At 35.3% G+C, this 26,031-nt stretch overlaps 1 protein-coding gene across 4 annotated transcripts in view; it reads left to right on the top strand.

Moving 5' to 3' along the window:
* The window catches only part of DZIP3 (DAZ interacting zinc finger protein 3), a 119,935-nt gene that overhangs the window by 42,280 nt on the left and 51,624 nt on the right, over nucleotides 1-26,031 (top strand). For 3 of the 4 annotated variants that reach the window (XR_010943750.1, XM_067738945.1, XM_067738946.1), the window contains exons 9-17: nucleotides 4,877-4,996; nucleotides 6,372-6,473; nucleotides 8,037-8,129; nucleotides 8,913-8,965; nucleotides 17,268-17,344; nucleotides 19,012-19,629; nucleotides 21,496-21,528; nucleotides 22,584-22,753; nucleotides 23,532-23,576. Coding sequence is in view for 3 of the 4 variants with exons in the window: in XM_067738945.1 (XP_067595046.1) it covers nucleotides 4,877-4,996; nucleotides 6,372-6,473; nucleotides 8,037-8,129; nucleotides 8,913-8,965; nucleotides 17,268-17,344; nucleotides 19,012-19,629; nucleotides 21,496-21,528; nucleotides 22,584-22,753; nucleotides 23,532-23,576 (1,311 nt within the window). In the remaining variant the exon portion in view is untranslated. The remainder of the gene's footprint in view (nucleotides 1-4,876; nucleotides 4,997-6,371; nucleotides 6,474-8,036; nucleotides 8,130-8,912; nucleotides 8,966-17,267; nucleotides 17,345-19,011; nucleotides 19,630-21,495; nucleotides 21,529-22,583; nucleotides 22,754-23,531; nucleotides 23,577-26,031) is intronic. The other variant, XM_067738948.1, reaches the window with a different exon arrangement.

The raw sequence follows: 26,031 nt of genomic DNA, 5'->3' as shown, positions 1-26,031 counted from the left end.
ACATCATTCCCTTAGTATAAATTTCTAAAGGTGGAATTATGAAGTGTTTATACACTTGTACAGTTATTTGTGTATGTTTCCACATTTCCTCCCAGAAAGTGTGTAACCAGTTTATATTCTTAAGACAGACTATGAGAGTTTCCATTTCCCCACACCCTCTGGATATTTTTTACCTTTTGGGTAATTTTTCCTCATCTGATAAGCCATGTTGGTCACTTTTTATTTGTTTAATATGAAAATAGCTACACTCGGCTTCTTTTGGTTAGCGTTTGAATGACATATCTTCTTCCAAACTTTTACTTTAAACCTTTCTGGATCCTTATATTTTAGCTGATTTTAAGGCCAAATGCATTCCTCAAAATAAAGAGGGATGTTTTATAAAAATAAAAAATTCAGTTTTCTAGGAAGCTATAACAACTCAAAGTTTGTATATACCTAATAATACAGCCTCAAAATACCTGGGACAAAAACTGGTAGAACTAAAAGGAGAAATAGAAGACTTCCCAGTCACAGTGGAATATTTTAATGTACCTCTCTCAGTAATCAATAGAATAAGTAGGTAGTCTTTGGTGTTGGCCAGGATAATCATATGACTTTTAACTTTGACCTAATAAAGTAGTAATTTTATAGATTTTGGAAAAATATTGAATTTCTGTGTTTATCTGGAGCAGCCCCTACCTGGTCTTGGTTGTTTTTCTTTTTTCCTTCTCCTTTTAAAATATTTTTATTTCTTATCCAAACTTTCTTATTTTTATTTTATGCAAAGTAATACATGTATGCAGTTTTTTGAGTAATATTAAAAGGCTTAAAAATTAATGGTCTGTGGTTTATCATCTCTAATTGTAGTTCCTGACTATGGGTAACTTCTTCCAACCCTCTAGGCATTTTCCTTTGATATTTACCTGTATTTTTTAAAAGCTATACTGCTATTTAAAAAATTTCTCCATCTTAGATGTTATCTTTTGACTTCCCACTGTGGAAGAGGAGGGTTTAGTAGCTTCCTTATACATCTCCTTCACACAACACACTTCACTTCCCCATCCTACTAATAGTTATAAGTTTTTATTAAATTGGCGTTAGGGTTTCCCTTTACTCTATTCCTGGGAATACCCTCACCCATTTCCTTTGTAGATCCTCTATTTCTTGGATCTCAAGTTTTCCTCTTTCTAGGTATAATCCCTTGATTTGGTGGTGCAACTCATCCAGCAGCTTCCTGGAAAAGGGTATTGCTTGGGAGATAAATTTTTTGAGATCTTTCAAGTCTCAAAATAATTTATTCTTTGTACACTTTATTTATATATTGCCTGGGCATAAAATTGTAGGTTGAAAATCATTTTCCTTAAATTTTTAGAATTGTGTTTCTGTTATCTTCTAACTTCCAACAGTAGTATTTTTGAGAAATTTGATGTTCTGATTATCAATCTTTTGTTATAACCTATTTTTTTTTCTGGGAATTTTTAGGATATTCTGTATATTCCTGGTGTTCTGAACTTATGTTTTTTGGTTCTGGGACATTTTCTTTTTTTATTTATTTGATGATTTATTCTTCATTTTCTCTTTTCTTTTTGAAATGCCTTTTATTCAGATACTTGACATCCTGGACTGAATTTCTGGTTTTCTTATTTCTTTGCTAATTTTTATTTTTTGTCTTTTCTTTTTAAAATATTTATTTATTTATTTGGCTGTGCCTGGTCTTCCGTGGCATGTGGGATCTTTAGTTGCGGCATGTGGGATCTAGTTCCCAGACCAGGGATCGAACCAGGGCCCTCTGCATTGGGAGCATGGAGTCTTAACCACTGGACCACCAGGGAAGTCCCTAATTTTTTGTCTTTTTGTTCTACTTTCTAGGATATTTTCTTAACTTCATCTTTTTTGCATAGAGCTAATATTCAGCCAGTATGCACTAGTGCTATCATATTATTTCTTTTTTTTTTTTTTTTTTGCAGTACGCGGGCCTCTCACCTCTGTGGCCTCTCCCGTTGTGGAGCACAGGCTCCGGACGCGCAGGCTCAGCAGCCATGGCTCATGGGCCTAGCCGCTCCGCGGCATGTGGGATCTTCCCAGACTGGGGCACAAACCCGTGTCCCCTGCATCGGCAGGTGGACTCTCAACCACTGTGCCACCAGGGAAGCCCCATATTAGTTCTTATAATGTTAAAATATTTCCATACTGCTTGGAAAATAGTGGCTGCTTCAAAAATAGTTGGGTAACCAGCCACCATTCCAGATGCCCTGGACTCTCCTCCATCCCTCTCTCTCCATACTTCTTAAGTTAAAATCCAATAGCTAAAGGTTTAATGTCCAAGAGAGCAGAGTGCTTCCATGATCATGCTCTGGCTCTAGGCCAGCATGTTCTTAATCTGTTATAAGCAGTGCCTATGCCTGTCAGCCCACCAAAAGTCCTACTTCCCAAACACTGTGATTAGTTTTTCTTTAAGAAAACTTAGAGGGCTGGCCTTTACCCCTTTATCTGGCACTGAGGAGTTTCAGGTGAGTACCACCAGAGGCCTGCCCTGCCCCAGTTGCTCCTATCCTCATGTGTCTCCTTAGATGAACTCACCCTGTTGGGGGGAAGATTGTACTCCTAGAGTTGCTGGTACCCTAGCAGGGGGGTGTCCCTTCATATTATTATTTTCAGCATTACCCTTGTTTCTATCCTTCTATTGAATTTTTTAATTCAATGATTATTTCAGCTATCATCTACCAGGAGTTTTCTTGTTGTTATGAATGTTACTTTTTTAAAAAAAAAATAATATCCTGTCCTTTTTTCATGAATTTTAGAGGTAAATGTTAAAGGTAATGTTAGCTAGATCATGTAAGGCTTTATAAACCAAGTAAGGAGCTCAGACTGTATCTTGAGGGTCATGTGAAACCCCTCAAAACTTTTAAACAGTGGGGTGTTATAATCAAATTATAGTAAAATATGACTTATAGAATTTAGGACTTTGAAGAGTTTCTGTATTTATGGTAAGGGAGGAGTTCAGAAAGTAAAAAAATATTAATAAAATAGTTACAAATTGTAGTTAGTGTTCTAAAGAAAAACAAGGGACTGGGACAGACAAAATAGAGAACACACAGACATACACTTGTATACCTGCATATATCCATATTTGTCTATATGTATATATGCATAAATGTGTATGTGTATCTATGTGTAGTGGTTAGGAAAGGCCTATCTGGGAGGTGATATTTAAGTTGGAAGCAGAAGGTTGAGAATGGAACTAGCTCTGTAAAGAGTTGGGTAAGAGCATTCTAGGTAAACAGAATTGAATGTGGAAAGGCCCTCAGGCCTTGAAGGGCAAATTTGAATATAAAATCGTGAATTTTATAGTGAGTGAGGCTAGAGATGAATGTGAAGAGATGGACCAGAGATGGCTAGGTGTACAGGGTTCAGATTCTGCAGGTTCTGCAGGACCTTGCAGTCAGTCTTGATAAGGGTTCTGGATTTTGTTTTAGGTAGTGGAAAGCCATTGAAGAGTTTTAAGCAAGGAACTGACAATGATCTTTTGTTATTTTGCAGAGAGTGTTTTGAACACAGTAGGCAAGAAAGAGGCAGACCAGTTAGGCAGTTGTCATAGTTAGTAATGTAGGTGAGACATAGAGTGGTAGCAATGGAGCGAGAATTAGAAAAATTTGCAGTATATTCTGGGAGAAGACTCAACAGTACTTGCTAATATATTGCATGTACAGGGTGATGGAATAATTATACAATGGATGACTTCAAGACTACTCGCTTGAACCTAAATAGATTGTGGTAGATGAAATTGATGTAAGTCCCATGAGGACTAAGTATTAACCTGCTAAGTTCACTGCTGTATCCTTAACATCCCTTAACATTCATAACAACCTGGCTCATAACAGGCACTCAGTAAATATTTATTGAATGAGTGAATATCAGTGACTGAGGCAGAAGATGAGGAGTAAGGAACAAGGAACAGATTTTGGTAGGAGACTCAACAGATCAATATTGAACTATTAAGTGTCAGATTTGTGAAACCACAGTAGTTATATACCTACTATGAGTCCTATCCCTTTGTTTTCAGCATCTCCACTTGACTATTGGTTATCCTCACAGGATATACTACTTTCATATTGATAGGTCCTTGAATGCTGCTTCTTTATTTCTCTCTTGATACTTAAAACTTTCTAGTCAACTTGGTCAAAACATTTTTATTCCTCATAAAATTCTGAATGCCATTAAACAAATGTTATGAATGATGACTTGATTTGTAAAATAGTCTGTAGAGGTTTATTTTATCATGTCTTATACCCTCAATATATATGGGTATGTCTCTCTGAGGGACAGTATTAAGGACCTGTTTAACTTAGACTTGATAACGTGTTTCACAAACCTTTAACTAGCATTTTAAAATATGGAAATTGCATTCCAAGTTGTAACTCTGAACACTGAAAACATACTTCTGTACCCTGCCTCTGCCCCTTCTGGCTGAGCAGCCTGTTGCACCACTACAGTAGTTCCACTACCAACATGGTGTCTTGGGGGCCAGTTCTAGCAAGGACTCTCTTGGGTTTCCAATGATTTGTTGTCTCTCTGTATTTATATCAGAGCAAGTAATTCTTGTTAGGAACATGCTAGGTGTTATGAGTTAGAATGAAGAGTAGACATATAGCTTTGAATATAGACTTTTGTCCTTTCTCCATGTTTGTATTCAATAAGAAGTGTAGTATTTCTTATTTAGGGCCTTTCTATGTATTGTTTACTTTGAATGAGGGAAATAGGTTCTATAACTATTTAAAAAAATATATACAACACCTTCAAAAAAGGATATGAAATGGACATATAACTTAAGGTAAGATAAGTGTTGTAGTCTTTTTATTACTGATTCATGAGATTTATTTTTATTTTAAAAATTTAGGACCTTCTTAACAATTTCATCAAGACAACTGAGGGTAATATAATGAAGCAGACCATTTGCAGTTATCTAGATTGTGAGCGATCTTGTGAAGCTGACATTTTAAAGAACACCAATTATAAGGTACTATAATTACCAATTAACTGAGTATTTTAAAAATGTGATTGTAAAGTTAAACTTAGATAAAAGTTATTATATTATCATGCATCAAAATATTGTTTAAAAAGTACTTAGTTTAATTACAGTGATAATGCAGTTCAGAAGTTGTTTGAATGTCTCAGAGGTTAGATTCACTGTGATCAGGAAATATTTAAATCCTTTGAGCCAGTAAAAGAATGAATTGGCTTTGCTAGGGTTTTTGTATATTCACAAGTTTCTGAAGTTATAATAAATATTCTTGTAATCATATAATGGAAATTATCTAAAATATTCTTTATAGTTAGAAATGTTACAGGTTGAGAATATTAGCATTTTACTAAGGAGAAAGGTTGTCACTCCTCAAGAATTATGTTACTAAGTAAGGATCATTATTTCTTCTATGGGCCTTGGGTGGGACACACACACACACATAACCAGCCTTGATTTGAAGAAATTCAACAATCAAAGTACTTCAAGTCTAGTTCTCCCTGGATCTATCAGAATAAGACTGTGGAAAATCACAAGATAGGCTGAGATGTGATCATCAGTGTAAATCTGACTACTTCTACAAGACTGGAAATCTGAGTTGAAAAGCATGATGTATAGAGCAAATGGCGTAGATGGGAAGGAGGAGAAAGCCAAGATCTATTCATTAGGGTAAGATGGGTATTGGGAAGTGTAGGCCTGGTGAAGTGCAGTGCTCAGGGCAGGTCAGGGTCAGTCCTGGTTTTGGTGACATGGTGATATGGTCCTGTGGTTTCCCAGGGAGGAATCAGCGTTCCAGTCAAATGGGTAGCATGTAGCAGCAGGAAGTCTTGGTCACAAAATTTAGATTTTTGTCATCTAAGCAGTGTACCTATTTAAAGGAAGCAGGACTGTGGTTCCCAGGGATGGCACACTAGGAAAGACAAGAAATCTATACCTTGGGATAATGCAGTAGCTCAGGAGCCATTTCTCACTAAGAGAGCAACCTAAGGTCTGGTGATTGGTGACAAAGAAGTTTTGGGGAATAATGGTATGGAATTGGGGCTGAAAGAAAAGAGAAATGTAAAAGTTGAGGTGAAGTGGGGCAGACAGCATGTTCATCTACAAAGATCACTCACCAAGTTTCTGATATTTTGTTGTATACAGCATGTGGAAAATATTACATTAACTTATTCAAATTATTGCCTATTTTTTTGTCTTTAGTGATATAAAAATGACTTGTATAGTTCTTTGATTACCAGTGATCTGTTGATAAATTTTCAATGCCATCTAAAGCTCATCTAGTTATAGAATAATTTAAAAAATGACTTAAGGTGGTATTTTCTATATCTACATGGATTATTATTTCTTAACAGCAGCTTTTATTCTTTTCCAGGGATTTTTTCAGTTAATGTGCAGTAAAAGCTGTTGTGTTTACTTCCATAAAATTTGTTGGAAAAAGTTCAAGAATTTAAAATATCCAGGTGAAAATGATCAGGTATTATATTTGTTCTTCCTTAAAAACTTTACTACAGCATATCCTCCTCTACTCTTTCCTCTATTTTCCCTCTTTCCTCTTCATTTCTTCCTGATCACATCCTTCCTCCTCTTTTTTTCTCCCTTCATTTTTTTTTTCCTATTCTCTCTGATGCTCTTCTCCTCACTATTTGTTCATCATCACCATTTATTAAACAGGTCTTTGTAGGAAATACTCTGCTAGTTGCTTTGCTTATTGATTTCTATTAATTTGTTCTCTTCCCTTTAGAGATTTATACTCTTAAGAATAGAAATATTGTTACGTATATTCACATAAAGGACATAAATAGAATCACTTAATAAAAAGAAAGGACAACTGTATAATTTTAAGGATAGTTTCTATTTTAAGGGTAGAGGACAGTGATAAATTTATAGTCTTCAGAACTATCCTTGTAGTATTGGGAATTCCCTGGCAGTCCAGTGGTTAGGGCTTGGTGCTTTCACTGCCGGGGCTGGCATTAGATCCCTGGTCAGGGAACTAAGATCCCTCAAGCCATGCAGCACAGCCAAAAAAAACAAACAAAACAGCAAAAAACAAGACAAAACAAAACAACCCAAAATATATTTGTATTATTTATATTTGCCTAAAGTCATATAACTAAATTGAATTCTTTGCCGCTAAAATTAAAGTAGAAATCGAAAGCCCAATTCTATATTAATTAGTCTTTAATGAGGTAATGGCCATAAGTTGGGTCTATAATGTTTGGTTCTAGAGTGTTTACATTGTGCAAAAAGCAGAAAACACTTATAAAGGAATTGTGGTGGAATAGAAAGAGCACTGTATATGAAGTTGAGAGTTCCGAGTTCAAGTCCAGATTGAGCCACTTACTAGTTTTCTTTGCACTAGGCTGAAACTCATTTTTCTAAGCCATATAGTGAGGATAGTAATACCTACTTTATAAGTTTGTTATGAGGATTAACAGGTAAAAAAGATAAACTTGCATTGTACGTTGTAAAAATCATTATATAAAGCATTATTATTCACTTTTTAAGCAGTGTGTAAATACTTTTCACTTTCTTTGATTATTAGGGCAATCCATTTTGCTCAACTTTAGAAAGAGATGTAAAAGAAAACTAAGTAACTTAACCAGAGGAAATAACAAGGTCAGAATCAGAAAAAGGACTCAAATTCGTTTTCCCTGGAATCCTTATATATCTAACAGAAATTCAGTATTCCTTTTTGCACTTACTTAATTAGTATATTTTACTTGAAGTTGCTTTTATTGGAGGCAGCAAATACATTTTAGTTTGTAATATAACTATTTGAAGATTTTGAAGTAGAAATGGTGAGAGAGAAAAGTGTAGTCATAAATTTTAAATAGGAAATCCATTGGTATAAGAAATGGACTATCTTTGAACAGCTGACTCTCAAATGTTTATTCACATCTTTTTTACTGTCTAGCAACATCTGCTTCTAACTTTATTTAATCAGTCTTGCACATCAGCAGGTTTTTTCTATTTTTATTGTTTGTATTATTTTTTTCTATTGATAACTTACTGGTTTTTTTTCTATTGATAACTTTAGAGTTTTAGTGGGAAAAAATGTTTGAAGAAAGGATGTACAGGTGACATGGTAAGGATGCTGCAATGTGAGGTACCTGGAATTGTCAAAATTTTGGTGAGTATCTTTCTCTTTTTTGCTTTCCTTCACTGGAATGATGTTTTTGACTTCAAACAGATTTGGGAATTGTAGTAATAGTATTCTAGCCATATTCTCTTTGATGGGACTAAGCTCTCTAATCTTTTTATTGCATTGATTTCTCCAGAGTAGTATTTAAGTGGTACTTAAGAATAAGAAAATTTAAAAAATAAAGACACACACACATACACACACAGAAACAGGAACAGACAAAGCAGGCCATGGCTGTAGCAATGAGGAAAGTCGTTATCATGAACAAAGGATGATAATCTAATTCTGTTCCACCTATGGTTAAAAATAATTTTAGATTTTCTGAACCCTTTTTTAGTCTCTAAGCATCTTCCTATAAAAATATCTATAGAACATCTCATAGAGTTGCTGCTACATAAAATGCACTTAAATGGTATCCATTTTATTTTTTTAATTAATGAAATATCTTGTTGAATTTTCAGTTAATTAGTAAACAGACCAAAATTATAAATAGGAATATATATATTTTTTAATGTTTAGTATGGTCTTCTTGTATTTTAGATTTGACATTTAAATCCTATAGTGATATAAAGTAGAACTAGTTTTTAAGACCAACTCTAGTTTGTTATTTGATTAAGATTGTTTATAGCTTGTTTCTTCTGTTTTATTTGTTTTATATTCACTATAGCTTCGTTCTCATTGTTTTCTTTCAAATATTAAGGCTAAAAAGTAATATTAAAGGATTTTGAAAATTGAACTACTTTAGGGCTATTTTTTTTTCATCACTTGCAGTTTGAAGTTGTGAGAAGGGATGAATATATAACCATTGAAAATTTAGGAGCAAGGTAAGCTTGAAATTAAATATTCTTTTTTTTGAGCATGTATGTATTTTTCATTTGCTTCTTTCTTCTGTGTTTTCTGTTACTTTCTGGAGCTCCATTAAACTTAAAGACAGTATCAGTTGTGTGAAAAAATTGTATTTAATTGACATTTGTCTACCCCTTTGCCCCCCACTTTGTAGACTTTTAAATTCTAAAGCAGGAAAGTAGAAATGTGAATACTTTTCCCTTAAGTATGAAAAGAATTCTTTCCTGAAAACCAAACGTATTTTTCTTAAAGTTATTTAAATTAGATTGTTATGATATAAAAACTTTCTCCTAGCTTTCAAAACTCATTCAAGCCTCCAGGCTTGTCTGACAATTAGAATCATCCTGTTTCTTAGATGAGAAAGCTTTATTGCAGAGGAATATATAATATAAGTTGGGAATTCATAGAGGTGTAGACTGTTGCTATTGAAATTAGAAATTTCAATATAAAACTTATCCTAATCCATTGGTTCTCTTTTCTTCTGTTTAAAATGTCTACCATTTTTTAATCTACCAGTGTTATTACATTGATATCTAAGTTTTCCCTATGAGCTAATGAAACCCAAATCTTTATCTCTGCTGTAGATCTCACTCTTAAAAATCTAGGTCTGTCTACCTGCATGCTAAAAATTTCCATTTTTATTTTTCAAAAAGATCTATAGTTCAGTATGCCCACAACTAGACTCACAATATTTCTTCCCAGTTACAGTTGCTCTATAACTTTTTTTAGGTGCAATAAATTCAACTCCTTAAATATATTGTACATGCCTCCTTGCTTCTGTCCCTGTGCTAAAGTTATTTATTTAATTTTTTTTAACATCTTTATCGGAGCATAATTGCTTTACAGTGTTGTTAGTTGCTGCTGTATAACAAAGTGAATCAGCTATATGTATGCATATATCCCCATATCTCCTCCCTCTTTTATTTGGAATTCGGAAACAGCTTCTAAACCCGTCTTTTTGTCTCCAGTCTTACCTTTCTTCAGTCTGACTGTTCAAGTCTATTGAACAGTCTGTTCAGCCATCAAAATCACTTTTCTAAAAAAAAATGGAAATATTTCACTTCTCTGCTTGAAAATCTTTCAGAGGCTTCTCATTGCTCTCAATTAAGTTCAGGCTCGTTAGCTTGGCTCTTTAGTCACCTTGGTCCCTGCTGTACTCACTAGTGTCATCTCTTGTCATTCTTTTTTTTACTATATATACACCAACTATGCTGAGCTTCTTTTAGTTCTTAAGTGTGCCATCTGTTTTACCTCTAGGACCTGCCTAGAATATGCCACTCCTTTGGCTTTGCCTGGTTAAAACTTCCAGAAAGTCATTTTTACTTTGCATTAGGTGTTTCAATCACATATTCCCTTCACTTCTCCTATTAAAACATTTACTAAGTTCTGTTACACTTTCTAGGCTCTCTTCTCCATTTGACTATAGCCTCCTTGAGGGCAAGAACTTTAACTTGCTTACTGCTATATTCCCAGTACATAACCTAATGCCTGGCATATAGCTGGTACCCAATAAATACATGACAGATGTAGAGATTCTAACTTCCATTATTCTACAATGAGTATGTTACTTTTGTTTGACAGGCAATTAACTTATTTGGAGATGAAATGCGAACCTGTTTTCCTTGGATGGTGGTTCCAGTCTCAATTCAGAACTTCAGCCTTTAGCTGAGCTACTTTGAGTCTGTTCCACACATATGGTTCAGCAGTCAGTCAGAGATGTGGCCGGAAAAAATTGGGGGATCTCTTCTCTGACTTTCCTTTCTGGGATTCCCCCACACTCTTCAGCAGCCATGGTTCCATGGCTTCAATTGTCTGGTTCCTTCAGCCAAGGAGACCTTTGTTTTCTACCATGGTATACTTAGCCTCAGGCTCAAAGCTCTAAAATTGGTGAACTTAATTTCATACATTCTTCTTCTCTTCTCCCCAAGCATATACCCCCTACAGCAGAGTTGGTTTGTTTCTCTGCTCTCCGTGCCTTCAAGGAGTTGCTTTTTGTAATTTGCCTAAGTTTTATAGTTATTTTCTGTGGGAAAACCCTCTGATAATTGGACCTTATTACCAAAAGTGGAAGAGCTACCTCGTGAGGTTTTGTGAATGAATGACAAAAACGTTTGGTTGTTTTTTAACTTTAAAATGCTTTATTGTTATTAAAATATGCATAAATAAAAGCTCACAAAATATAAATGCAGAGTTTAAAAACGAATTATGAAGCAGACAGTCTTGTGGCTCCACCCATATAGAATTTTGTCAGCACCCCAGAAGCACTCACTGTTCCCCTCTCCCCCAGCTCATCCGCTTCCTAGGTAACTGTTATCCTGACCTTCACAGTAATCATCTCCTTGCTTTCTTGATAAATGTACTAATTATAAATGCATTTCTAAACACTGAATTTTTTATAGGTCAGTTTTTCAGGCCATAGCTCATATACAGTAAAGTTTACTTTCTAAAAATATACATTTTAAATGATTTTATTTTTATACAGCTGAGTAACCACTACCATGATCAAGAGTATTTCCATCATCCCAAGTTTCTCTAAAATCTCTTACATAGTCATTCCCCCCTCCAACTTCCAAACCGTGGTAACCACTGATATGATTTCTGTTCTGATTAATATTGCTTTTTTCTGACTATCCTCTAGTAGGAAAGCCTTTTGCATCTGGATTTTTTATAACTTAGCATAATGCTTTTGAAATTCATCCTTGTTATTGCATGTATCAGTAGTTCATTTTTGTTTGTTGTTGAGTAGTCTTCCTTTGTATAGATGTACCATAACTTATTTATTCATTTAACAGTTGATGACATTTGAGTTGTTTCTGGTTTTAGGCTGTTATAAATAAAGCTGCTATAAATATTCATGTGTTACTCTTTGTATAGATATATGCTTTCATTTCTCTTGGATAAATTCCTAGGAGCAGGATTGCTGAGTCATATGGTATGTGTTTAATGTTATAAGAAACTGCCAAACTGTTTTCAAAGTAGCTGTACATTTTGTCATTCTCACCAGCATAAGAGAATTCTAGTTTCTCTGCATTCTCTCCAGCACTTGGTATTATCAATTTTAAACATTTCAGCCATGTTAAAAGATGTGTAATGGTATCTTATTGTGGTTTTAATTTGCATTCGCTTAAATTTTCAAAACTATTTTTTAATTTTATATCCTTTGCTATTACATGATAAATCTTAGAAAAACACCTTATAAATTTCTCCAAACTTCTTGCTGAGATTTTGATTGCATTGAATTTGTAGATCAATTTGGGGATGATTTACATCTTAACAATATTGAGACTTCCCATCCGTGAAGATGGTGTATAATTAATTTCACTTAATTGAGTCTTCTTTGATGCCTCTCAGGAATGTTTTGTAGTCTTCTGTGTATATAGTCTTATTTGTACAGTCTTATAAATATTTTATTAGATTATCCATGTATATTTGACTTTTTATGTTATTGCAAATGATAATTTTAAAATTTCAATTTCTAGTTATTTGTGTTATACAGAATTGATTTGTGTCGATCTTGTATCCTGTGACTTGATAATTAATAATTTTAATATCGTTTATAGATTCTTTGAGGTTTTCTACTAAAGATCATGTCATCTATACATAAAGACAACTTTATTTCTTTTTTTGCAATCTATATGCTTTTTGTTTATTTTCCCTTACTTATTGCGTGGTCTAGGTCCTCTAGTACAATGTTGAATACACTTGTGAGAGCAGACATCTTTGCCTTTTCTAGATCTTAGGAGGAAGTCTTCAGTTTTTCACCATTTAGTATGCTCTTAGCTGTAGAATTTTTACAGATACCCTTTTTTAGGTTGAAGAGATTCTTTTTTCATCCTACTTCTCTGAAAATTTTTATCATGAATGGATAGTGAACTAATGCTTTTCTGCATGCATTGAGATGATCATATGGTTTTCTTCTTTAATCTGTTAATATGTTGAATTACATCAATTTATTTTCAAATGTTGAATCAACTTTGCTTTCCAAGAATAAATAGCAACTGGTCATAATCTATTTATTTTTTCATATTGCTGCTGGTCTTTTAATTTCTAGCTTTATTGAGCTATAACTAGCATATAACATTGTGTAGGTTTAAGGTGTACAACATGATGATTTTATATATATGTATATATGAAACAGTTACCACCATAAGTTTAGTTAACACGTCCATCACCTCACATAGATTTTTTGTGTGATGGGAACTTTTTTTTTTGTGGTACGTGGGCCTCTCACTGTTGTGGCCTCTCCCGTTGTGGAGCACAGGCTCCAGACACGCAGGCTCAGCGGCCATGGCTCACGGGCCCAGCCGCTCCACGGCATGTGGGATCTTCCCGGACCGGGGCACGAACCCGTGTCCCCTGAATCGGCAGGTGGACTCTCTACCACTGCACCACCAGGGAAGCCCCAATGGGAACTTTTAAGATCTACTTTCTTAACAACTTACAAGTATACAATGTAGCATTATTAACTGTAGTCACATGCTGTACTGTGGACCTCTGGTTTGTACCTTTTGACCCCTTTACCCATTTCCCACACCCCACCCCCACCCCTGACAACCACCAGTCTACTCTGTTTCTGAGTTCAGGGTTTTTTAGCTCTCACATATAAATGAGATCATACAGTATTTGTCTTTCTCTGTTTGGCTTATTTCACTTAGCATAATGCCTTCCAAGTTCATCCATGTTATCACATATGGTAGGATTTCCTTTTCATGGCTGAATAGTATTCCATGGTATATATAGATGCCACATTTTCTTTATCAATTCATCCATTAACAGACACTTAAGTCGTTTTCCATGTTTTGGCTATTGTAAATAATGCTTCAGTGAACATGGGGGTGTACGTATCTCTTTGAGACAGAGATCGTATTTCCTTTGGACATATAATATATAGCCAGAAGTGGGATTGCTGGATCATTTCTATTTTTAATTTTTTGAGGAACTTCTATACTGTTTCCCCTAGTGGCTCTATCGACAGGTGTGAGGTAATATCTCATTGTAGTTTTGATTTGCACTTTTCTGATGATTGGTGATGTTGAGCATCTTTTCCTGTACATGTTGGCCATTTTACATCTTCTTTGGAAAAATGTTTATTCAGGTTCTTTGCCTTTTTTAATTGGATTATTTATTTATTTGCTGTTGAATTGTATGGCTTACTTATATATTTTAGATATTAACCCCTAATCAGATGTATGATTTGCAGATATTTTCTCCTGTTCTGTAGGTTGCCTTTTCATTTTGTTGACTGTTTCTTTCACTGTGCAGAAGCTTTTTAGTTTGATGTAGTCCCACTTATTTATTTTTGCATGTGCTTTTGATATCAAATTAAAAAAATCATTGCCAAGACTGATTTCAAGGCAATGTTGCTTTTCTCTCTACTTTCAAACGTCTCTCTTTGTCTTTTACTTTTGTCGGTTTAATTATAATGCATTTCAATGTAGTCTTTTTCAGGCTCAACCCATTTGTGGTCCTTTGAGCCTTGTGAATCTGGATGTCCATTTCTCACCTTAAGTTTGGGAAAGGGACATTATTTCTTTAAATACTCTTTCCATTCCTTTCTCTTTCTCTTCTCCTTCTGGGATTACCATACTAGTATATTGTTTCTCTTATTGTTGTCCCATACATCCCGTAATCTTTCTTTACTCGTTTCATTCTTTGTTCTTTTTCCACCTCTGATTGGGTAATTTCAAATTATCTGTCTTTGAGTTCACTGATTCTTTCTTTTGCTTGATCAAGTCTGTTGTTGAAGCTCTCTATTGTATTTTTCAGTTCAGTCAGTGTATTCTTCAACTTTAGGACTTCTGAGTTTTTTTTTTCTTTATGATTTCTATTTCTTTGTTGACCTTTTAATTTTGTTCATGCATTGTCTTCCTAATTTCAGTTAGTTGTTTGTGTGTTCTTGTAGTTCACTGAACTTCTTTAATAGGATTATTCTGAATTCTTTGCACTGTCTATAGATCTCCATTTCTTTAAGGTCACTTATTGGAAGTTTATTAGTTTCTTGTGGTGGCATCATATTACCTGATTCTTCATGATCTTTGTATACTTGCATTGGTATCTGCACACTGGAGTACATGGTCTCCACTTGCAGAGTTTACACATTTGTTTTGGCAGGGAAGGACCTTCACCAATCAGCTGGTAGCATCTACAGGTAAATAGAACTTCCCATAGGGTTTTCTACTTCTGTGAAGCTACAGTCTGTGCTCTGAGGTTGGGGGTGGGGTGCTGTTGGGTGGGGCTGGTGGCTGGGTTCCATGTTCAAGTGGGGTTGCTAGGTGGGCTCCCAGGTCAAGTTGGGCTGATGGCTATGTTGTGATCAGGTGGCATTACTAGCTGTGTTCTGTAATCACCTCTGGTTGGGCACATTCACAGTCTTTGCCCTGACTGGGTGTTGTCACCGGATGGATTCTGTGATTGGGCAGGGTTGCAGACCATGCTCTGCAATTGTTCCTGGTCAGGTGGGGCTTCAAGGTGTGCTTCCTGAGCAGATGGAAACAGTGGCTGGATTCTACATTCAGGTGGGGCCACAGGCCAGGCTTCATGGTCAGATGAGATGTTAAGCTGTACTTTGCAATCAGGCAGGGCCACAGGCTGTGCCCCAAAGTTGGGCAGGACCACAGGCTGGACTTTACAATCAGATAGGTTGTTCATTGTGCTCTGCTCTTGGGTGAGGTATGGCCTTCAGCTGTACCCCACATTTTGGTGGGGCATAAAATGTCAGGGTTGCTGTCTGGATTCCTTGGCGTAATGGGACCAGAGGCTGTCCTCTGATGTTGGGCAGGTTACTGGCTGGGCTCCCTGCTTGAGTGATTACATAGGTAGCATTCAGCAGGGCTGTACCTGGGCTCTGCTGCTGCATTAGGTGTTAGGCTGGGTTCTGCAATTGGAAAGTACCTTAGGTTGGGCTCTGAGGTTACTCAGGGTCCCTGTTCTGGCTTCCTGATTATCCAGGGCCAGAGACTATGCTCAATAGTTAGGTATGGCAACTGGCTTGACTCCCTGCCCAGGCGGGCTGTAGGATGTGCTTCGTGGTTGCTAGGTATATGTGGGCATGCTTCCCAGAGGGGTGAGAGCTCAACATTTGCTCCCTTGTCTGAGTGGGCCATAGTATGTGCTCTGTACCGACTGGCCATCTATAGCCATATTTCCCAGAGAAGTGGGACTGGAGACTGTGCTTAAGAGTTAGAGGGCTTCCCTGGTGGCGCAGTGGTTGAGAGTCTGCCTGACGATGCAGGGGACATGGGTTTGTGCCCCGGTCCGGGAAGATCCCACATGCCGCGGAGCGGCTGGGCCCGTGAGCCATGGCCGCTTAGCCTGACTGGGTGTTGTCACCGGATGGATTCTGTGATTGGGCAGGGTTGCAGACCCGTGCTCCGCAACGGGGGAGAGGCCACAACAGTGAGAGGCCCGCATACCACAAAAAAAAAAAAAGAGTTAGGCAGAAGTGCGAAATTTTCTCCTTTGCCATGCAAGCTGTAGGATGTGCTCCATGATTGGTATGGCTGAACTGTTTCCCGCAGTGCTTTTATCAATTTACACTCCCACTTTCAGTGTAGGAGAATTCCTTTTACTCAGTATCTTTGCCAGTACTTTATATTGTTAGAGTTTAAAGTGTTTTCAATGTAGTAGCTGATTAGCAGTGCTATGCTGGTGCTGGACATAAAATCAGTTAACAACAACCACCACCAAACCAACATCTCTGTCCCTTTTTTTTTTTTGTATTGTTTTCTGTGGGAGAGTTCATTTCAAAGCCAAGCCACAAGTTTTTTCATCTGTTTCATAGCAGCATTTACTTAGTGTTTAGTCTATTTAATGAATTTTGCTACTTTTTCCCTCAATTTTTTTCTAATTATTTGTATTGATGCTATGCCAGTTTCTTTCTTTCTCTTTTAATCACTAATCATTAAATGAGTTGAGTTTTCTTGGCATAGTTATTGGTAATAAGATACCGTGGTGGAGGAGGGTCTGGGAGGAGTTCCAGATTTGCTGCCTTTTTACAGTGCAAAGATTTCTTTTTTCCTACTACCAAATAGTCTTCTTGCAAGTAAGCTAGTCATGTGATTCTTTTTGTATGAAATCTAGCAATTCTACTTGCCTCCGAATTCTAATGAAAGTGGCAATGTAGGGTTGTTACTGTTGGTGTTTTTTATTTTTTCATATATTTTTCTCCTTTGCTTTTAAGTTATTTCCAGAAGGAAGAGAAGAAAATGCTCACTGACTTAGCCATGCTGATACTAGAAATCTTCACTGACTTTTTTAACCTAATTTTTTTTCCATTTGCAGTTATAAAAAGTTGATGTCTCTGAAAATAGATGATAGCGATATAAGACCGAAGATCAGTTTAAAATTTGGTACAAAAGGTATATTTTACTTTCATATGTCTCCTGTTGAAAACTGTTAAAAATTTTGACTTGCTCTGTAAAGTATCATGCCATTAACAACTGTGTGTTTCTTTGAGTTTGTCATTCGCTGGGCTTGGGTTTACACTAACAAACATCACTTGGTGTAGGCTGGAATTTATGGACAGAAAGATTAGCAGGTGTATGGGTATCACATTACCTTGCATCTATCTATAGAGAGGTTTGCTGGATTTGGTGCATAGCTGTGACTACACAGATTGAGCTTCAGCTGATGTTCCCTACCAACTCCTCACTTGTTGCATTCCCTGTTAAAAGGGTGAAATGGAAAGAATGAACATTTGGGGCTCAAGGCCAAGTAGTCTAAACTTAGGTGCCAGCTCTTTAGGAGTGTGCTAGGAAATGCCAGCTGCTCAGCACTTGGAGAGCTTAAGGGCTCCTGGACCCATGGAAGAGTAGTCTGGTGGCATTCCTTCTTGCTAGGGAGAATGGATGTCCCTGATCCTAGCCAGCTTCTTATTTGGCAGCCCAGAGAAAGCTCCTTGAGTCATTTGCTTTGTAACCTTGTTTGCCTCCACAGTTTATGTCAAGTATATCAAACAAGAATATTACTTTAAAAATCTTTTGAAACACAGAATCATGAAGGATAAAATAATAAAGTTGTGCTTTATAATAAACACATATTTTATTAGTTTTAAAAATATACCATCATATACCAAATTCTTATTACTTTCTAATTCACCTCAGTCTACTTTCCTCTTTGGGAAGTGCTACTAAACCAGAAAAATATCAAATAGTTCCGTCTCATGCCTTATTCCATTTCATTGATGAAATACCTACTTAATCATTAATTTATTTTTTGAAAGGATAAGAAAAAGAGGTTCATAAGATCAGTGTGTCTCAAACTTTAATATATATTTGAATCATCTGTGATTTTGTTAAAATGTCGGTGCCAATTCAGTATCTCTGGGGTGAGACCTGAGATTCTGTATTTCTAGCAGGCTCCCATGTGGCTGCTGCTGCTGCTGGCCAGTGGACTGTACTTTGAGAAGCAAGGCATTAAATCACTTTATGTTTCTTGCTATAGTTCTGTATTGTCTAATACAGTAGTCACTAGCCATATGTGGCTGTTTAAATTTAAACTCATTAAAATTAGATAAAATTTCAAACTCAGTTCCTTTGTCAGACAAGCAGCATTTCCACTGTTCAGTGGCTAGTGGACAGTGAAAATCTAAAATATTTTCATCACAAAAAGTTTTACTGGACAATGCTGATTAAGATAAAATATAATTGCCTAAGTAAAGTATAACTAAACACTGGCAGTTACCATTCTTGACAGTCTTCAGAATTTTCAAAGGCTTAATACTTTTATGCCATTTGGTGGCCAAAGCTCATTTATTTGAACAAAACCCTGGATGGTTGAAAGCCTTCTACAGTGATTAGTTTTTGTGATTACTTTTGCTTGGAACATACTGTTTTTGTTTTGACTTTTTGACAGCTAGACAGATAGCAGCATGCCTATTGAGCATTGGCTGTGACAAAGCACTGTACTGTACTTCATTCTTTTGGAATAGTGCCTGTCCTACAGGAGCTTAGGATGTAATGCAAGAAATCACATAGAAAAAGAGCATTAATGTGGAATCTTTTGACTTCTCAAAATTCATTTTCAGATGAAATGCCTATCTTCAAACTTGATTATAATTATTTCTATCATCTGCTTCATATAATTATTGTTTCTGGTACTGACATTGTTCGGCAAATATTTGATGAGGCTATGCCACCCCCTCTTTTGAAAAAAGAGCTTCTTATACACAAGAATGTATTGGAACCCTACTACAACCATCTTTGGACCAATCACCCTTTGGGTGGAGCATGGCATCTGCTTTATCCCCCAAACAAGGAGCTGCCACAGTCCAAACAGTTTGACTTATACCTCCTATTAGCTCTCATAAAACATTTGAATGTGTTCCCTGCACCCAAAAAAGGCTGGAATATGGAACCACCATCTTCTGATCTCTCTAAGTCTGCAGACATCCTGAGGCTGTGCAAATACAGGGATATCCTCCTTAGTGAGATTTTGATGAATGGTCTCACTGAGTCACAATTCAATTCAATTTGGAAAAAAGTTTCAGATATTCTTCTGCGCCTCGGGATGAAGCAAGAAGACATTGACAAAGTGAAGGAGAATCCCATTGAGAATATCTCCCTTGATTACCATCAGCTGTCCATCTACCTAGGCATACCAGTACCAGAAATCATTCAGAGGATGTTATCCTGCTATCAACAAGGTACAAAATAATTATTTACTTAAGCCAGTAAACCTTCACTGAGTGTCTGCTATGTGCCAGGTACAGTGCTAAGGGTAGGAGATTCAGTGAGCTCACATTCTTGAGAGAATATCCTCATCAAGAAGCCAATAGAAATTACAGTGCTAGAGATGTTTCCAGAATACCATGGGAAATTCTAGCCTAAGAGAATCCAAAAAGGCTTTCTGGAGATAGAATATCTAAGGAGTTGTTAAATGACATGTAAAAGTTAGCCAAGTGAAGAAGATGGAGAAGGATGTTTCAGAAGGAAACAAGAGCAAAGGTATAGAAACATAAAAATATATTATAGTACAAGGAACTAAAAAGTTTGGCAATACTGAGATTAAAGTAGGGGAGAGTTCATAGAATACATTCAAGAGGATTTCTCTTGCCATGTTGAGGAATTTGTGTTTTCAAAAAGGAATTGTTGAATATTTTTAAGTAGAGGAGTTTTATCACTTCTACAAAATTAAGGATGACTAAAACCATGAAATACAGGTACTGAGTATTTCAAGAATGCCCTTTTAGACACCATGAGTGTATGTTTCTCCTTTCTATCAGAACCTTGACTTTTGTTTAAAAGTTTGGTCATAGGTAATTTTAAAAATCAGATAACATTTATGCAAGGTCTAAGGTTGTCTAATTAGCGGTGTCCATTCCCAAACATTATTTGTTGTTATGGGGAAGACTTCAGACCTCCTCCCCACATTCCAGGATAGCTTCTCAGCTGTCATGGTGGAAAGTGGAGTTGAAGCCATGTCAGCATCACTGAAACCCTTGCTGTGTTATTCTAGGTGAATTTTCCTGGTCCCAAATTATTAGTCATACTACCTGGTGAGCAACTGATGATCACAGTGATGCTATTTAAATGTATGACTTTCCAAGCTTCTAGTAATTGTTGACCTGGTCCAGATTTTCTTCAGCTATAATTGCTAGCCCCCAATCCCACTCCTTTTGCTAAGGCTCTGGGATTCCATTGTGTTTTCCTACTTAACCTCTAAGAAAGCTTTCTTTGAACATAAAAGAAGAGAATGCTGAGTTTGATGCTATAAGAAAGTCAGGCAAGCACCCTTGACTTGTAAATTGGCTTATAAATTAGAGACTTTTCTTTTTTACATTTACTCTATTAAGATTTTGAATGACAAAAACTTATGAGAATAAAAATATTTGGGAAAGTGAGTTGAGCAATAAATTCAAGGTATTTCAAACAGTTTTCACTCTGAAAGTCTGACGAGCTTATTGCTCAAGTCCCTTTAATAGAGGCTTTCCTAGTATCTTATATGTCTTCCCTAGTAGTTATTACAGTCTTGTTTTCATTTGTGTATCTGATTATTTGATTAATATCCATTGTCCCCACTAAATCTCTATGATGGTTATCTTTTTTCTCACCATTCAAACTCTAGAGCCTAACACAGCCTGATATATCATAGGTGCTTAATAAATATTAATGGGCAAGGAGAGAGAATGCTCATCAGGATTTTGCTAAAAAAAAGGCTCAAACTTTCAATGGAGGTTTGCTTCATAATTGACAATTACTTCATGAACTTAGACTGTAAACTGTAAAAATTTGCTTCTTGATTTAAAGTGCTTGTGTCCTAGGCATTATCTATTATGAACTATCTTTTTTTTAAACCTTTCTTTCTCTAAACATGGGTTTATAACCTTTATGTTATAATCTAATTAAGCCTTGTTTAAACTGGATTCATGAGTGAAGCTGGTTATTTTTAGTTATAATATTTATTGGTGCAGTGTAAAAAATCTTCTGGTTTTTCTTAGTCTCAGTCTGATATTTGTTAGTTACATTACATTTGCAATTATATATCTAATTTTTTTCTTTATGTATCATAGGAATTGCTCTACAGTCAATAACGGGCAGTCAACGTAAGTATGTTTAAAAACCAAATGCCTAAGTGACCTTGGATAGCTAAGGGGCACCTATAGATTTTTACTTGGTCAGATAAACTGTATGATAAACAGTAATTGTTTGTTATAAGATCGGAAAATTTTATGGTCAGATTACTACTGGTCAGCTGAATCTAGTATGAGCCTTTATTCTGCCTTTGTCTTAGTGCACATGCCCTAGGGTTTACCCTAACAGAGTATTTTAACTTTTGACACACAGGGCACTTCAACAGGCAAAAATGCCTACCTGCTTGCTCTACCTGCTCATATATGCTACTGTTTAGCTTATGTAACTTTTATCTGGTTAACTATCCATTGTTAAGCTATATACTTTTCTGCCAGGTGGTAAGTTGCTAATTTTTTAAATTTCCATTTATGTACTGTTGGGTTTTTTAAAATGGAATTCAAATTTTGCAATTAAAATTATACTTAAGAAAGTAACACCATGGGTTTTGTTTGGAGTAAAATTATACTTAAGAAAGTAACACAATGGGTTTTGTTTGGACCATCTGTGACCAGTCACATGAAGTCCACAAGTTTAGGTATTGAATCTCTAGAGCAGTGTCAAGGATCATGGTATCAAGGAAGTCACATAATTGGGGACTGATACCCTTTAATAACCTTTGATTATAAAAAAGGGAAAAAAAATCTAGCTTTTCCTTCTCTTTATGTTTCAGACTTATGCCCTAAAATAATACTAGTTGCAATATTTAATAAGGTCAATGTCAGGATACTCAAAAACTTAGTATTTAGAATTGACTTAAGTTCTACATTATCTGTATCTATAGTCTGCTTAAGATAACAGTCAAGTATCTTAGCATTTGAGTTTATATTGATTGGTTTCAGGCTAGTATATGTACCTGTTATTTGGTCATTGATAAATGGGCATTTTATTTTCATTTAGTATTTGAACAGAGTAAGATGTCTTCCATTTCTGGGGTGGTGTTATGGGGGTAGTAAATATATTCAAAATAGTGATAAGAGGCTAAAATTATATGCATCCGGACTTTGAGTGTTTTGGTTTTAATATTTAGGTATTGAAATAGAAGAGTTACAAAATGAAGAAGAAGAACTAAGTCCACCTCTTATGGAGTACAATATAAATGTGAAATCAATCCCTGAAATACAGTTAGCAGAAATGAATAAAGATGGGGCATCGATACCCAGTGAATCTTCAACAGAATCTATTAAAGATCTCCAGGAAGTATAACTGCTCATTAATATTTGAATTAGAAGAACTTAAGGCTTTTAGCTTGTTGCATGTGCTATTCTTAAAGCCTCCCAGACAATCTTAGTTTATATTTATCAAAGTGTTTACACAGAGCTTGAATTGGAATGGTTCTTTTCCCAATACTTTCTTCCATAATCTTTCCTGCCTTAGCCATATATTTTGGCAGCATTTATTGAACACTTATTATGTGCCTGGCACATGTTTCTTCATCCTGAGTGGTAGAATGGATGTGGGAGGTTAACAGAAAGTAGAAGAAAGCATAGTGGGGAATAGAAGGAGAGAGAAAGGAAGAGAAAACAGGGATATTTCAATGCTATTTACACAGAGGTAGAATTAAAACCATCCAGGATGTATTTCTTTACAGATAAGTGGTAACAGATATTATGTAGTCACTAAATTCTTCCTAGGCTTAATTTTTCATCTAATGAACCTGAATACGTTGATTTTTTTTAAGGTGCCTTCCTCCTCTGTTACTCATGCATGCACGTGTGCAAGTGAGGACCTCTGAGCTCTTTTCAGTAGCCTACTTATTGACATTATATGTTGTTCCTTTATACATCAGTGATTTCTCAAGCAGAAAACTGAGATTAAAATTAAGATGAAAATAATTTTCCATAGAATCTAGAAGGAAAGTGTGATCTATATTAGAAGATAAAAGATCCCAGTGGTTAGAGGAAATACGTTTTGTAAAGTAATCCATTGTGCAATTTGAATTGCATATTAAATAAATGATTTATTTCTTATCTATCAGGTTAAGAGTAAACCAAAGAAAAAGAAAAAGACCAAGAATAAAAAGGTAAGAGGCTATATTAGTGTTATAATAGAGGAATGTCTGATTATGAACACTTAGGTTTAATACATTGTTTTACTATTAGTTAGAACTTAAAATTAGTCCAAGTAGACATGTAGCACAAATGACTTATAAATGTTCATAGCTTATTGAATATATGATTATAGAGAAGTCTATGTATGTTAGATTCTGAAAATGATTTAAACTTACAGTATGCCCTACTTTACTTCCCTAAATCATAACATATACATTTAAATATATAAGTAAAGAAACTGAATTAGTCACTTGGAAATTTCACTAATTTCTGTGTATGACTCTCATTTTAAAAAAATGCCTACTCTTTTTTTTTTTTTACATCTTTATTGGAGTATAATTGCTTTACAATGGTGTGTTAGTTTCTGCTTTATAACAAAGTGAATCAATTATACATATATTCCCATATCTCTTCCCTCTTGCATCTCTCTCCCTCCCACCCTCCCTATTCCACCCCTCTAGGTGGTCACAAAGCACCGAGCTGATCTCCTTTTGCTATGCGGCTGCTTCCCACTAGTTATCTATTTTACATTTGGTAGTGTATATATGTCCATGCCACTCTCTCACTTTGTCACAGCTTACCCTTCCCCCTCCCCACATCCTCAAGTCCATTCTCTAGTAGGTCTGTGTCTTTATGTAGGTTCTTTATGTAGGTTCTTCATGACATTTTTTTTCCTTAAATTCCATATATATGTGTTAGCATACGGTATTTGTCTTTGTCTTTCTGACTTACTTCACTCTGTATGACAGACTGTAGGTCCATCCACCTCATTACAACTAGCTCAATTTTGTTTCTTTTTATGGATGAGTAATATTCCATTGTATATATGTGCCACATCTTCTTTATCCATTCATCTGATGATGGACACTTAGGTTGCCTACTCTGTTTTAAACACAGCTTCTTTTCATATTTTTACAGATAAGTTCAGAAGCATTTTTCAAAACCTAAGAAATCTTGATTTTCTCCTTTGTGTCTAAGACTCTTCCAACAATGCAGTAATGTACAAAAATGATACAAATCCAAGAAGCTTCTTTATGCCTCTTCCTGTTATTTGAGAGTTGTAAAATGAACAAGTTATGATCTGTAGCACAGTTTTAGCAAGAAGTCTCTTAATAGCTTGAAAAATTACAAGAGAAAGTCAAGAGTATTTTTTTATTGGCTTAATTCTTTAAAGTTAAGACTTTATTATTTTAGAGCAGTTTTTTTGGTTTAGAGCAAAATTATGGGGAAGATACAGAGATTTCCCATATACCTCCTGCCCCCACACATGCACAACCTCTTCAACCAACATTCCCCAGCAGAGTGGTACATTTGTTACAATTGAGGGACCTAAATTGATATATCATAATTATCCAAAGTCCATACTTTACATTTTGGTTCACTCTTGTTGTTGTACATTCCTATGGATTTGGACTCAAGATAATTTTTTTATTAAGCATATAGCTAACCGCTATGCTATGTAAACTTTACTGTGAAAAATGTTATTTTCTGGTTTGAAACATATATTTAAAGTCTAGATTATATTATAAACTGAGAATATTTGCCCAACTACAATCTGATAAGTTCATGTTATTAGTCATTTAGAAGTATACACAAACTTTAGTCATAAATGAAATTTTACACAAATGAAAGTAAATTTACAAAATACTTACTGAGGTACAAAACAAAATAAAGATTATTTTATACTCTGATCAGTAAAATATCAATATAATTTTCATATTTATCAAAAGTTATTTTGAAAATTAATTTTTAAAATAAATTTTGTTTTTAAAAGACATGAGTACAAATATTTTTTCTTACTTTTAGACTATTCATATATAATAAAATGCAACCTGATTCATTAGTTTAGCTGCTATTTTTTATTTTTGCCAAAGCATTGGTAAGTCCCAGGTCTAATACTGCATAAGGCTGACCAAGTAAATCTATAGCTATGAGACCACAAATCTAAGCTCCAAGTGTTACAGTGTGTCTCTTCCTTACTTCCAAAATATTAAAATATGTTAATACTTGGATTCTCAGTTTTAGCTAAATGGAAAGCCCCACTTCTCTGTCAAATTGAAATTAAACAGGGAATAAACATAAGCAGAAATAATGTAAATGCTACTTAAAATTTATACACTAGTAATATTAAAAATTTCTTATTAAACTCAGCAACTATCTAGGAATTTTTTTGTTTTCTTTAAACATCCTAAGTTTACTTCCAATTTTTTTTATTAAAAAAATTGAGATACTTTGAAAACAAACTAATTTTATCAAGATAAAATTTCAGCATCAGAAGAGAGATCGTGTATCTTATATCTTTTATCGACATTTGAAGTATAAACCTAAAAAACGCTTAAAATTTTTCATATGACTATTTCATATACAATAGTCCTCCTAGTCATTAACTCAATTACTGTTATAGAAGCAAATAATTGTCTAGTATAA

This window comes from Pseudorca crassidens, chromosome 5, assembly GCF_039906515.1.
Source record: "Pseudorca crassidens isolate mPseCra1 chromosome 5, mPseCra1.hap1, whole genome shotgun sequence".
In the NCBI taxonomy this organism is placed as follows: Eukaryota; Metazoa; Chordata; class Mammalia; order Artiodactyla; family Delphinidae; genus Pseudorca; species Pseudorca crassidens.
Note: the sequence above shows the minus strand (reverse complement) of the source record. Positions and strands in the feature narration are given on the sequence as shown.